Source organism: Lacerta agilis, chromosome 4 (assembly GCF_009819535.1).
Source record: "Lacerta agilis isolate rLacAgi1 chromosome 4, rLacAgi1.pri, whole genome shotgun sequence".
In the NCBI taxonomy this organism is placed as follows: domain Eukaryota; kingdom Metazoa; phylum Chordata; class Lepidosauria; order Squamata; family Lacertidae; genus Lacerta; species Lacerta agilis.
The window spans coordinates 62,025,568-62,039,585 of NC_046315.1; the positions used below are offsets into that span (position 1 = coordinate 62,025,568).

Genomic DNA, 14,018 nt, shown 5'->3' on the forward strand with positions numbered 1-14,018 from the left:
TCTGTTGCAGGTTGGTTTCCCCCCCGCCCCAATTCTTACACATCAAAAAGAAAAGAAGTGATTTTTCATATTGTACACTACAGCAACAACTATATATATATGTATGTATATATAAATAAAGAGTGACAACACTTTATTTGAACATTTCCTCAGTCTATTCAAGCAGTAATAGGAAAAGGGGGTGGGAAGAGATGTTCAGCTTATAACATTTTGCTTTTAAACGCACACACACATCTATGTTATGATATTCTACATAAAACATTTAAAAAAACACAGTTGCCCTCCATTGTTTCCCTTTCACTGAGAGAATGAAGCATCTATTAGTTGGCTTTCCAAGCAATATCACTTCCCATCTATTCCTGATCCTCATTTCATATCAGATTTAAGACTAACCTTGGTTCTGTATCTAATAGAATGCATCAGGGAAGTAATACTAAAATATGCCTTTCTCCAGAAAAATCAAATGCTATGCTCATGAAATCTATGTATACAATAAAATGAAGTGTCAACATATTCTTCCTCCAAAACCATCCACACTTAACCAGTAGTTTTCTTTCTTAAGTTTCTTCAGAAAGCCAAAAAAGTGGGAAATTCAAGTAAAAATGTAGAACCACTTTTTCCAATTACAACACAAATGCCTATAAAATTATGCTTACCTAGTTGTTTTTTTGTATAGCTATTGGAGGAATTCTGTAATCTAGGTAATGAATGAATGGGTCAAGATTACTCTCCAGCTACGTAGGACAATGAGACAAAAACTCTTCAATTTACTTAAGAACGTGGCTATTACTTCCAAGTTACAAGCATTGCATAATCCCAAAACAATAAATGACGTTTTGAAAATAATAGCATTCTTTGATGCACACCATGGGTGTATGTTGGGACATTCTGCACAAAGTATCATGTGTGTTTACTGTAGGCTCCCTAAGATTTTATGTCCAATTGTAAAGGAAAGAAAAAAGGGTTCTGCCTAAGCTACTACCAATCTACTCAAAAGCAGGGCAAAACAATTCGACATAAATGTGACACAATTGTATGCTTTTGCCAGTAGGAAAAAAAAGGCTGGTCTGAACCTCCAGACATGTTTGCTATCTGATCCAATGGAAGTTCATAACCGTAATCTTCTAAATATAGCACTAGATGTTTTAATTATGACCTCAGACTAGACAGCTTTAAATAATGGTTCCTTCCCAATCTACAGGAACACTTCATCTGACCTGAAGGAAGTTTGCACTTTACCACTGGCGAGATCAGACAGTTAACTTTTTAATCATTTTAAGTCAACAGAGATTAAATTACTGATCAGGTAGCTTTAAGTTATAAGACATATAATTCAGCAGTTATGAATTGTAAACTTATCTTATTTATATGCCCATTTTGTTAGCACAACAGAACCCCAAGGCAGCAAAGCCTTCTGAGTTTCTGGCAATCCTGAGCTTCACTGCAGAATTCCTCCATGTAGCTATGAAGGACTAAGCCCTCCTTTCTAAATACATAAAGCAATTCTCCCTAGTGATCGGTTTCTCAGAATGGAGTGGTGCATTCTCATCTTGCAATAATATAGCGTGGGGATAACAATCTAAGTGCAGCCCTTTCTCTAATGTGGTCAGAAAATGCAACATTGAAATACAACACATTTTTTTTTCATTTGGGGAGGAGGGGAGTAATTCTGCTGTAAAGTCTGGAACTGCTAAGAGAAGGATAGAACATTTTAATTATAAGGTTGTATTTCTGAGCTATTTTAAGGATTTGCATATAGCAAAGTCATACGTGAATGATCAACCAGTACATAAGAAAGATTTTACAAAAATATAATTTTACACCATGTGCAGAAGTAGACAGGGTGAGGAGTACAAATGCAATAGGTATTTCAACATGCATATGCAAATACAGTGTATGGGCTAGTGATGTTTTAGCCGCAAGATCCATAAGATCCATGTGGCTGGGGCTCAACTATGTGGAGTAAACACTCTGTTTATAGAGAAGAACAAAATATAAATACTCTCAGGCTTACGATCTACCAGAAACTTCACCTGCACAGACTATATTGTAACGAATGGGACATGGCCTGTGCTCTTGAGCTCAGCTCCCACTCAAGTAGACGCGGTTGGTGAAGAAGCTTCCAGTGCATTGTTTCGTAAGTCACTTGGCTAATTTTTCCTTTTCAATGACCTTTCACACTTCATGAACATTTGCACTAAAGGGGTATGTGACCAATAAAAAGAATTCTCGATACACATTTCAGTTTTCCATACTGAAATTGAAGGACTGGGGCAACAGTCCAAGCCATAGTTTCAAAGTTTATAGCACTAACAGTTATTTGTTTAATCTATTATTCCTCCCTATTTATAATAAATATTAATGGGGGGGGGTAGCTTGATTTGTCAAATGACAGCTCACTAATACGCTTCTTAAACCAATGGTATTTATTCCAGCATTAAGTATTTTGTAAATCTCTTTGTACATGAGGACATGTAGCCTTTTTTCACTTTTGTTTGTTGAAAAAGTCTTTAGAATAAAACTAGTCTGATGAAGATGAATAAACTATTAGTTCTTTCCCTTTATAACCAAAGACTGGGCCCAACCCGTGTTCATTCTGATGTGGGAGTCATTACACCATGGCTTTATCCCCATTGTTTTAGTTGTGCTGAACTTTTACTCTGAAGAAACCCTCACATTTTCCTCTGAATGAACTCTCACATATTTGAGATTGAGTATTTACCTCTTGGGAAGACCCACTGAAAATGAATTACCAGATCTTGACACATGAGGGTTAGAATAAGGATTCACCACAAGTAGTATCATGGTGGCTTTATAGCACCACAATGGGCCAGAGTGTTTCCTTAAAAAGAAAGAAAGAAGTCTGCCCTTAATTCCTCCAATGGAAGCACATCGATCATTTAACAAACAACCCACTTAAAGTCTATTTAAAGCACCATGACTATTAAACTGATTAATGTCTGAAGGGAGAGAAAATTCTATGGTACCACACTGAAATGCTAACATTGTCTTTTAAAATTGGTATTCAACGATCTAAAATAAAAAATAAAAATGATCACATTCTAAAGGTTCAGTGCATTCAGCAGCTATAGCTTTGCTGCTAATTCATCTACGTTGACTTTCAAAAAATAACACCCTAGCTCATCAAAATATACATTTTTCCCCATTTGCTTTTAAATTAAAATAATAATAAAAAACATTTAAAGAATTCACAAATTGATAGCATGACTAAGTTTCAGGATCATCTACAGCATATAATTTAAAGATTCAAGACGCCAAGATGTAGCATGTAGCAAGCCCTACACACTTCATGCATGTGTGGCATGTGGACCTTGAACTTCAAACATCTGTTCTCTTCTTCCAAATAGTATAAAATACCCATCTAAAAACTTGTCAAGGAATCAAATACATATTTTGCACTTTTGTCACATTATGAACAGAAAGATGAAGCCATCATTTCAATTTGAATCTGCATTACTTTTATCATCCTTTGTAAGTTATATGGCTAGATTCATAGTTGGAAGGCATTCTCAAAAGATCACCTAACCCCACCCCCTCATAATTCAGGAAAGACCTTCTGTCCTGATGGAAGTATGGTCTATAGCAGGATACCTTGTCAAGCTGTGCCATAGTTGACAACCTTTCAGGTCATCACTTCAAGCCTTAAAAAATACATTTTTGTTGCATAATATATTGTCATTAAAATTCTCACATTAATGTTAATTTTAAAAAATCCATCCATTTCAAATCCATATATCCTTACTTCATGGTAAGTTGATGAGAAATACCTTGCTTTTCTTTAGGGCACCACTATTAGTTTACCCTGTGGCACTTCACTTCAGTCTTAATACCGTGTTTCCCCAAAAATAAGACACTGTCTTATATTTATTTTTCCTCATGAAGACACACTATGGCTTATTTTCAGGGGATGTCTTATTTTTATTACTTTACTGAGGAGACTTTCACTTTCTACCGGTCACCTCCAAGCCTCCTTACCGCTAGAGCCGCCGGCCTCCAGCTGCTGCCCGTCTCCTTAACCGCTCCGCGTCAGTACGCTGCATAGCCACGCCTATCCAGGGCTGTCTTAAGGGTGCTGCCTGGCGGGGCTGGAGCTGTTGCTGGGAGGCGCCGCGTCCAGCCTCGCCTCTTCCTTGGAACCCTCCAGAACTGCACCTATCACTATGGCTTATTTTCGGAGTATGGCTTATATTGCGCAAATGCTTAGAAATCCTGCTACGGCTTATTTTATAGGTATGTCTTATTTTCGGGGAGACACGGTAACGTGGGCATCATTCTGAACCTTGAAAAACGGAAATTAGTATTATTTCATTCCTTTCTGCTGCATTGTTTTAAAGAAAAACTTCAGCTCTTGTTAAGGCCTGTTACACATGTTAGGAACAAACATACCCATAGCAGACTGGGGTGGTATCTGACCAAGTTAAACTGTGAACAGACCAACTGAATGAAATCAAATTAGGCACAAGTGATTTAGGCCAACTGATTTCAAATGGACTTGTCTGAGTAGGACTTAAGTCAGACCCATCCATGTTATTAAATTTTGAAGTAGAATCCTCCCTACATTATTCAGATACTCTTTATCTTTTGAAGAGTATGTGCAGTGAAGTCCTTTTGACGTACTTGCTATTCACTTGGTTTATACAATGGTGCTTATCAGGAGATATGATTTATTTAAGCAAGGATACAGTTCCATGTATGAAGGGACACATACAACTTCCTTTGAAAATGCCACAGGACAGTATAGCCTACCAAGCTGTTCTTCGTAGAGAGTCAAAGCTTCAGTCAGATTTACACAATTTCCCTGCAAGACAACATGTGACCTATATATTAATAAAACTGTGGGGAGACATAATGCAAAAGGAGCAAATTCATCAATAGGTTCTATATAAACAGAGGTATAAATCACTTATGTCAGTGAATCTTGAAAAAGACACAAATTTATTTATATTACCTGTATTTGTAATATTTATATACTACGCAATAGCAAAGATTCATTGAGCTGCTTAACATTTGTTTGTTTGTTTAAATCCCACCTTTTCCCAGTACTGGGACTCAAAGAGGCTCACGAAAATTAAAGCAAACATGAATACAACACAGAAAGATATTAGATAAAAAGCAATTAAACTATAATAGAAATATTAAAACCATAAGATAGGGAAGTAAGACATAAACATGAAATCTATAAGAAATCATTATTCATAAATTATAAAGTAAGAAATAAACACTCCAGGTTTAAGGTATGATTCAGATAAAGCACATCGTAAGTCCTACCAAGTTCCATGGATTTTATTCTGCATTAAATACATTCAGGATCATGGTTCTGTAGATTCTAATAGTAACTCCTTTCCCGATCCGAATGTTAACACATATTACAAAATTCAAATACTGGCTACAGTATCACTAGGCAGGAATTTGGAATGATTGCTCCATGTCAATGCTGTACTGACTCTGCAATGTTACTAATTGAGCTTGCTCAGAGTGTCTCCAATCTATATGAAGCATTTATTTTATCAAAATTAAATATTTCATGACAGTGGAAAGTACATAAACATTCTGAAGTGACTGCATTACTAAACTAATGAATACATTAATAACAGATAATCTTTACCTGTAAATGAGTGTAAAGTACAGCATTGAGTAGATGAGTGAGGAAGATATGACAAGCTTTATACCTGAATAGCGACCGTGGCATTAAATATATCAGGTGTGGGGAACCTACAGCTGTTCAGATATTGTTGGTCTCCAACTCCCCATCAGCACCAGCCGGCAGGACCAATGTCAGGAGTGATGGGGAGCTGTGGTCCAGCATTGTATGAAGGACTGCCAATTCCCCCACTCCTGAAATATACAGAAGAGGCTTAAGACAGGGCAATACACAAATGCACAACAAAATGTTGTATGAATTCTGAATGGACGATCATTAATCATATACAGAACAAAAGGAATTTAAATTATAGGTGGGAAATGAATGGCGGGAAGCAGAAGGTAAACAAGGGAAAATACGTTCTTGTTTCTATGCTTATTATATTAGAGCAACACATTTTTATTACTGTCTCATTTTTTAATATTAGAACATCAAATAAATAGCAGAAGGAAATTAAGTATTTTGGAAATAAATTGAGTTATTAAGTGAACCACAAGCATCGTAAAATGGTAAGAGAGAGGTTAATATGAAGGTAAGGAAGTAAAGTATATAAAACTTGTTTAGTAATCTATTATTATCCGCAGTCCTGCAGTGGTTATTTTGTTCCGCTGCCTTTTACAAAGCATGTAATTTTGTCAGCATTAAATTGAATGGGATAGCATATAAACAACCTGTGTGTGTAATTTGGAAATCACAAATAGAAAACACCACTAGGTAATTTATGGGACATCCTGCCAGTATAGAGGTAGCTTAATGGCACGACCCAATCTCTATAATGAGAGTTATCTGCAGTCTAGTTTTGTCATCCTTAGTATCCCAGGTTTCATCAACCAGCTCATCAAATGGCAAGCAATCACAGGAGACAACGTGGCAAGCAAACTGTGGAAAGGAAGAAGGAAAATACTTCCGAAATACTTAATTAAATCCAATAGTTTCTCCAGTACTATTCATTCATTCATTCATTCATAACACTTATACACTGCTTTTGAAAAGAAAAAAAAGAAAAAACAACCCTCAAAGTGGTTTACAAAAAATTAGAACAATAAAACCAAGACAAATTCACAACCATACTTCAAAACATACAAAACTTAAAATACTAAAACAGATTAAAATTACCTCAACTTTCTAGGCATCTAGAAATGTTTTCTTCCCCTAGGCATCTAGAATGTTTTTAGCAGATGCCAAAAGGGCACCTGCTTGATCTCACAATAGGCAGGTGCTGCCACACTAAACAACTGAGTTCTTACCAATGTGGAATGGGTACTATGTGGCACCTGGAGTAGTGCCACTACTGTGGCAACATCTGCTTCAGAAGCAGGCAAATATTTCACTTCACAGTACCACACTTCACATTTAAAAAAAAGACCTATGCAAATTCACACACCAGGGTGGTTTGTTCATAATAAATCAAATATGCCAAACATAGGCCAATGTTGGATTTATATGCCCACCGACATTTTTTATTGTACTGAAATTACATAGTGGGCCACAGGTGCCTCCTGTCCCTAGTGCCTGCTGTATCACACAGTAGAGCAGTGTTTTTCAACCACTGTTCCGCGGCACACTAGTGTGCCGCGAGATGTTGCCTGGTGTGCCGTGGGAAAAATTGAAAAATTACTTTATATATAGTCAATATAGGCACAGAGTTAATTTTTTTAACATTTTCTAATGGTGGTGTGCCTTGTGATTTTTTTCATGAAACAAGTGTGCCTTTGCCCAAAAAAGGTTGAAAAACACTGCAGTAGAGCCCTGTTTGAGGGCTCTGTCCAAGTTCAAAACTAACAGTTGTAGAAAGAGGACTTGAGGAAAGAAGGTCTTTCCTTTTCAATCCTAAGTAACTGCACACCCTTTAAAAAGCTTAAAAACATCACTGAAAAGGTTATATTAGGATCTGGAAAGTACTCCATGGAATACGTTTCTGAAAAATGACTTCCACTGCACTCAATTTTCCATCCATATTTCCCCATAAACTATGGAGAAGGGAGCATAATCACCCCAGTCTATACCCTGAACCCCAATGACCAGACTTATAGGGCATTAGTACATAGAGCACACAGATGGGAGACATTCTCTGCTAGGTGAGCAGAGAAATTATTCCTCAGGCATCAAAGATCCATTGCCTCAAGCTGCTGGAGAAGGAAAATATCCATCATTTATTGCTACTATCTCAAGCTGTGATTCCTAGTTAAATCCCAGTCTTATTATCAACTTATCAAGTACAAAGGATTGGGTGACCCCATCTTCAAAAGGAGCTTGGAAACTTTGCCAATACTGCTAAACTTTGAGAACTATACAGATAATCTTTTAAATCCTTAACAAGATAAATAAAACTAAAACAAATGCTTGTGTTATATACGTAAATCAAGCATATCTACTAAGTCTATGCATTTTTTAAAAGTGTGAATTCTCATTCTGTGAACAACAACAATAATAATAGTAATAATTATAATTTATACCCCGCCCATCTGGCTGGGTTTCCCCAGCCACTCTGGGCGGCTTCCAACAGAATGTTAAAATACAATAATCTGTTAAACATTAAAAGCTTCCCTAAACAAAACTATAACGACTGTCGAATGTGCGTACACAGCAGCCTATCTGTAAGATGCGTCTTTCTCAAGTGTGTCCCTATATTCCTCGCCATAACATTATTTGGATTTTATTACAGGAGCCAACATTTTTAGTTGTCAAGCTCCATCTAGTGGCCAAAGAGTATAATGCAGATGACTACACCGCACAAGATATTCCCTACCAGCACACAGCTACACTCTAATGGCCATTCCTTAGTTGCATTTGTCTTTTAGGAGCAGCAAAACTGGCGTTTTGACAGTGTTCTACTGCAATGGAACTAACGCTTCCTGATCCAGAAAAGGATGGGGGCCCCTTGCTTCTAACAGTTATTTAAAACAGAGAACTTCTCATACTAACACAGAGAAACAGACTAGATTGCCTTCTTATATGCTGAAACATGCTGAAACATTTCCTCTTTAGCTATTAAAACTTGAGGACTGAAAACTGTTAACTTAAAAATAAAGCATCTGTGGATGAGCCTGCCTAGCTACATATTTCAGAGTCACAAGGTGACAAAATTAAAACAATAAGCATCCTGTTTGGCACTGACCATGGCTGTTGTTGGAAATGTATTGTCTCCCCCCCCCCCCATTTTTTTTAAATGCAGCTAGGATTATCAAAGTGTAAGAATATTGATAGCTGCATGCCAGCTCTAAAATACCCTCATCATTTATGATAAGGTATAGTATACCTTATCAGTATAAAATAGTATTTGATTTTAGCTTCCCTGAAACCAACTACAAAACGTGAGCCAGGCTGAAAAACGTAAAACAGTAACAAATCAGCTTTAGGTTAATATTCTAAAAACAGTTTTAACCAAACTTCCAAATTATGTTTAAGTCCCCCAGATTTAACCAGATTGTGAAGCAGGCTTATCTGGTCCTAATGCTGGTATGCGTAGAAAGCAATGAGCAAGCCTCAAGCATTTATTTGAACTTTCTCAGGTTCTAGAAGATCCCATATTCAAATAAACCCAGATTTTCTCTGATTCACTTTAGCCTCTAGCATGATTGTGTAGGATACGTATAAAAGCCTTGGGCTGCTCCCGATCTCACCCTAGGGACAAAGTAGCATCTTAAACAGGCTTATTCTTTCAAACTTCGCTACCATACTTCATTGTGATTACTTTTCATCTGCCATACCTGTGTAAAATATTTTCCATCAGGTTTCAAGACTTTCATTGAAAGGTCCAGAATCATCCGCAGAAACTCCCACGTAGAATCTAAATTTGAAAAATACTAATTGTTTAATTAGCAATGCACAATGAAATATTCATAACTGTGGTAAGCTATAGCAAAAGGTAGCATCCTTAACGTTAACATAATCTTTTTGTTCAGGGTTATAGGATGCCTTGTAAACACATGGCAATTACAATGGAAAGGGCGTATCATCTGTGTGCATAATGTCCAACTGTGCTCCATTTTCTACACACATGCCCACACACCTGACATGCATATACCATCTAAGCCACTCCTGGGTCAATGCATGCTGCCTTCTCCCCAACCATCCCCTTATCTCTCCCAGATAGAAGTTATTCAACTGCAATCAAGGTTTTTAAATGAAAGAGTTTTCATTGTAAACAAGGTTCGCATTCAAAAGGTCAAAGAGACATTAACCTTCTTCTGGAGATGTGGAGATTGGAACAGCTGTCAAATCGTTAATTACATAATCAAACATCCTTTCTTCTTTGGCATACCTCTTCAGGACTGGAATACAATCTTCTATTAGAACCTAAAAAACAACAATAGTAGAATTTGGGCAACTTTTCATATGCGGGGTTTCTCAAGTTTGATCACTACTACCTTTTTAGCACTCCCAAATCACTCATCCATTGTTTCTATCATTTCGACGGTACCAACATTGAAGAAGTCAGTAAATAGTACAGATAGTTTTTGTTTTTCATGTCCTTAGCGTGTGGTCAAAATGTATAGCGAAGCCTGTCAGTGCTTGGTGGTTCACGTATAACACATCATGTATGCATAGAAGCCTACATGCAAAAAAGGGCAAATGTCCATAACCTCAACATCACAAGACTCAGATGAACAGATAGCAGAGATGTGTTGGGCTCTATTTCGGTATGCTCCCATGTTTAGTGCACAATTATATGAAAGAGGAAGGATGATCTCAGCCTCATTGTGAATATATATTCACCATCTACACAGGATTCTTTAACTTTCACAACAGTGCCATCAGAAGCTGTCTTATACAGTCAGGCAACTGCTTGATCTAGATCAGTAATGTCAACCATGGCAGGCAGTGGTTCTATAGGATTTCAGAGGAGCGTTTCCCAACTTCTATGTGGAGATGCCAGCAGGGATGAACCAGGGGCCTTTGGTTACTATTGTGTTGTAGTCCACTCTCAGATTCGGCTGAGAGACCATGATGAGCCCTAAGGCTACCCAGAGAACCCATATTTGATTACTACTACTCTCCACCCCACCCCCCAGAAAGAATGTGACTAAAGGCAAGGGAGGGGGAATCATTAATTGTGCCAGCATACATTCCTTTCTGTACAAAACAAAGACATCACAAAATAAAGAAAACTGGAAATAAGGTAATAAGGATCAACATGCCGTTTCAGTTTTATGGTACTAGAATATTTCCTTTTATAAATTAAATTTCAACCATTTATTTCACAACAGTGCCATTTTTTTCTATCACATTATTCTAATTAGGAAGTCTAGCATACCTCAGATGCCTAGTTCCTGAGTTTATAAATGTACTATATAGCCTGTTTATGCAGAATACATTATGACTCTATTTCACAGACCTGCTGTAGATAGAACAGATATTATAATTTTAGTGCATGCTGCCTCTTCCTAAACATGTATACATTTTAGTGATTGAAAACAAAAAGAAAAACAACTGCTACTAGTTTTTCGTTTGTTCGTTTGTTCATAATGTCTTAGAATTGTATATAGCTATACACAATTACATCAGAAAGTACTCCCAAACGTGTATTTTCATTGATGAAGATAACATCTTTCATCTTGCATGTTTAAACAATTGTTACCTGATAGCATTCTCCTTTCAGATTGTCCAAGACATCTCCACATGTTTTGCGCATATATTTTCGACACCCGTCAATCACCATTTGGTCAATGTATCTGATGCTAGTTAAGAATCCACCAACTCATTTTGTTGCGGTTATTAAAATAAGTTATTTAGTTTTGCTTCGGAATAGCAAGGTTTAGATTCCATAATCAATAAGACAATTGTTTCAGGCAACTCTTAAAGACATGTTTATTGACAACTGTTTTAAACATTCCTTTATAGGTAATTAATAATAATAATAATAATAATAATAATAATACCTTTATTGTCATTGTACAACCTGTGTACAATGAAATTAATTAGCATGGCTCAGAAAGTTTAAATTTGCTGCATAATCATAAATGGCCAACATTTAAGTATCTTGGTCAAATGATTTACTAAAGTCATGATGGCAACAAGGTGCCTCTATCTGAACTAGGACAATCTGAGCCAGATTTACGTTGCCCGACACATAATGCAGAACTTAAGATAGTTCTGAGAGGTGCTTGCATTAATCGTCTGATCTATTTTGATCTTTCAGAACAGAATGCACAGGGAGAAATCATGATAAAACATTTTCAAAACGAACCATCACCCACTTATTAAAAGGATATCTCTACCATGGTGACCATCTTTGGTTTCAATTTGACTATTTCATACAGTATTCCCCCATCTCCACCTCCAAGAATGAGTACTTCTTTGTTGGTGTAGTCTTCCTTCCCGCTGCCCATTATAGCTTGTGTATATGCCAGGTCACTCTCTGCCAGATCTTGAAAAGCGCAGGTATTAAGAGATATACGTGTGTGTATGTTATAACAAAATTCTTTTGTTCGTGATGAATAAGAACATAAAGTTAGATCCTCTTGCATTTACATTTCAGAAATCCACAATGACTTTACTATTTCGAAGTAAATCATTCGGACTAATTAAATGGGGGGGGGGCTAGAAATGTTATTACAAATTTAGAAAAATTAAACCTGCTATTTTACATTTCGATCTAAAGTTATTCTCTAAAGTACAAGAGGAATGTCAAATATCTATTAATGGCTGTGTCACTGTTATTCCCTGGTGTATATGAACATAATTTGCTTACATACATCACTGGTGGGAAAACTGTGGGGTACATGAAACCCACACAGTCCTCACCCCATGTGCCTTCCTTGTGTGTGGCCTTCTCCTAACCTCCTGTAACTCATTCTCCCCTCAGTCCATCAAACAGCTGATTGGTGGGTTCAGAGGAGCCTGATGTCTTCCTACTGGAGTGAAGAGGGGTCTGTTCTTCTTTAGCCCAGCAAGGAAAGGCCCTGAAAGCAAGGCTCACGGTACTTTCAAAAGATGTGTGTCTGTGTGTTCGAACCCCACAAAAGATTCCTGAATTGCAAGTGGTTGGACTGGATGACCTTCCAATTCTACAATTCTTCCCTTCCAATTCTACAATTGGTGATGCTTCCCTTCCAATTCTACAATTCTTCATTGGACTGGATGACCTTCCAATTCTACAATTCTTCCCTTCCAATTCTACAATTCTTCATTACAGTCATACCTCAGGTTGCGAACGCTGCGGGTTATGTTTTTTCGTGTTGCGCTCACGCCGAACCCAGAAGTACCGGAACGGGTTACTTCCGGGTTTCGGCGCTCGTGCATGCACAGAAGCGCTAAATCGCGACCCACGCGTGTGCAGAAGCGGCGCTGCGGGTTGCAAATGTGCCTCCCGCACAGATGACGTTTGCAACCCGAGCGTCCACTGTAATTGACTTAAATCAGGAAGACAGCGTCCTGTCTCTCCAAACTCAAATACTGGGACACCCATTTCAAGCCCATTGTGTGCCTGCAATCAAGAAGGCCCTGATTCAATGGACCACATTCTCTTAGATTGTCCTTTACACAGCAGACCTCGCCAACTGATGCTGAGCAAAACGTTGGACCTCCGGCCCACAACTCCGAGAAGAAGCCAAATAAGGTTTCTCCTGGCAGATTGGGACAAAGATATTGCTGCTTTAGTAGCTTCCTTTTGAGCCACAATTTTATCCGAAAGGGTTCCCAACAAACTATCCTTTCGGGAAATAGACAGGGCATAGCAGAATATCCAAATGCCCACGACCATAGTGTGACCTTATAACGCTTGATAACGTCACCCTTGTCTTTTTAATTATTCCAGTTACTTGAAACGTTTTAATAAAGGTATTTGATTGATTGATTGACTGACTGATTGATACTGCAACACTACTGTTTGGCATAATCCACCTATTTTCCTACCACAAACTGCATTAGAAATTCTGAAAGGGAAACAAAGCAGCATGAAATTCTTTCAAACCCACAAACATAAATGGTTAATACTAATTCAATTCAAATACTTGGAAACAGTGAAATCAGATAATTCATGGCTTTGTTTGTGATTAGGTTTGGCACTGGAGTTGATCAATGACACACCTAGGAAGCAATCAGCACCAGCCATTGTGTGATAATGCTCCAAAATTTCAACATTCCCGGGAGAAGAGTCCATACCATAAGTATGATTCACTCAATTAACATAATCTTTTAATATAGATAGTGTAATTAGTTCTGATAACAAGGGGAGCCTAAATACAATAATCAACTGAATCTTATCTGCTATTTTCCCCCAGTGGGTTGAATGATACAACGCTAGCAGGAATTGAAGAAGCTAGCTTGGTCAGCACTGTATAAAATTTACAGCTGAATTTATTTCATTTTGCCCCCAAAGATTCCTTTTTACAATAACTGATAGGATATATAT

General features: G+C 37.5%; 1 protein-coding gene across 2 annotated transcripts in view; it reads right to left on the bottom strand.

Moving 5' to 3' along the window:
- Positions 1–2,743: 2,743 nt before the first annotated feature.
- The window catches only part of SMS (spermine synthase), a 33,879-nt gene continuing 22,604 nt past the window's right edge, over positions 2,744–14,018 (bottom strand). For both annotated transcript variants that reach the window (XM_033147258.1, XM_033147259.1), the window contains exons 6-11: positions 11,878–12,032; positions 11,244–11,333; positions 9,847–9,961; positions 9,373–9,452; positions 4,704–4,819; positions 2,744–3,382 (exon numbers count right to left, since the gene is read on the bottom strand). In XM_033147258.1, coding sequence (XP_033003149.1) covers positions 3,340–3,382; positions 4,704–4,819; positions 9,373–9,452; positions 9,847–9,961; positions 11,244–11,333; positions 11,878–12,032 — 599 coding nt within the window. In that variant the 3' untranslated portion in view covers positions 2,744–3,339. The remainder of the gene's footprint in view (positions 3,383–4,703; positions 4,820–9,372; positions 9,453–9,846; positions 9,962–11,243; positions 11,334–11,877; positions 12,033–14,018) is intronic.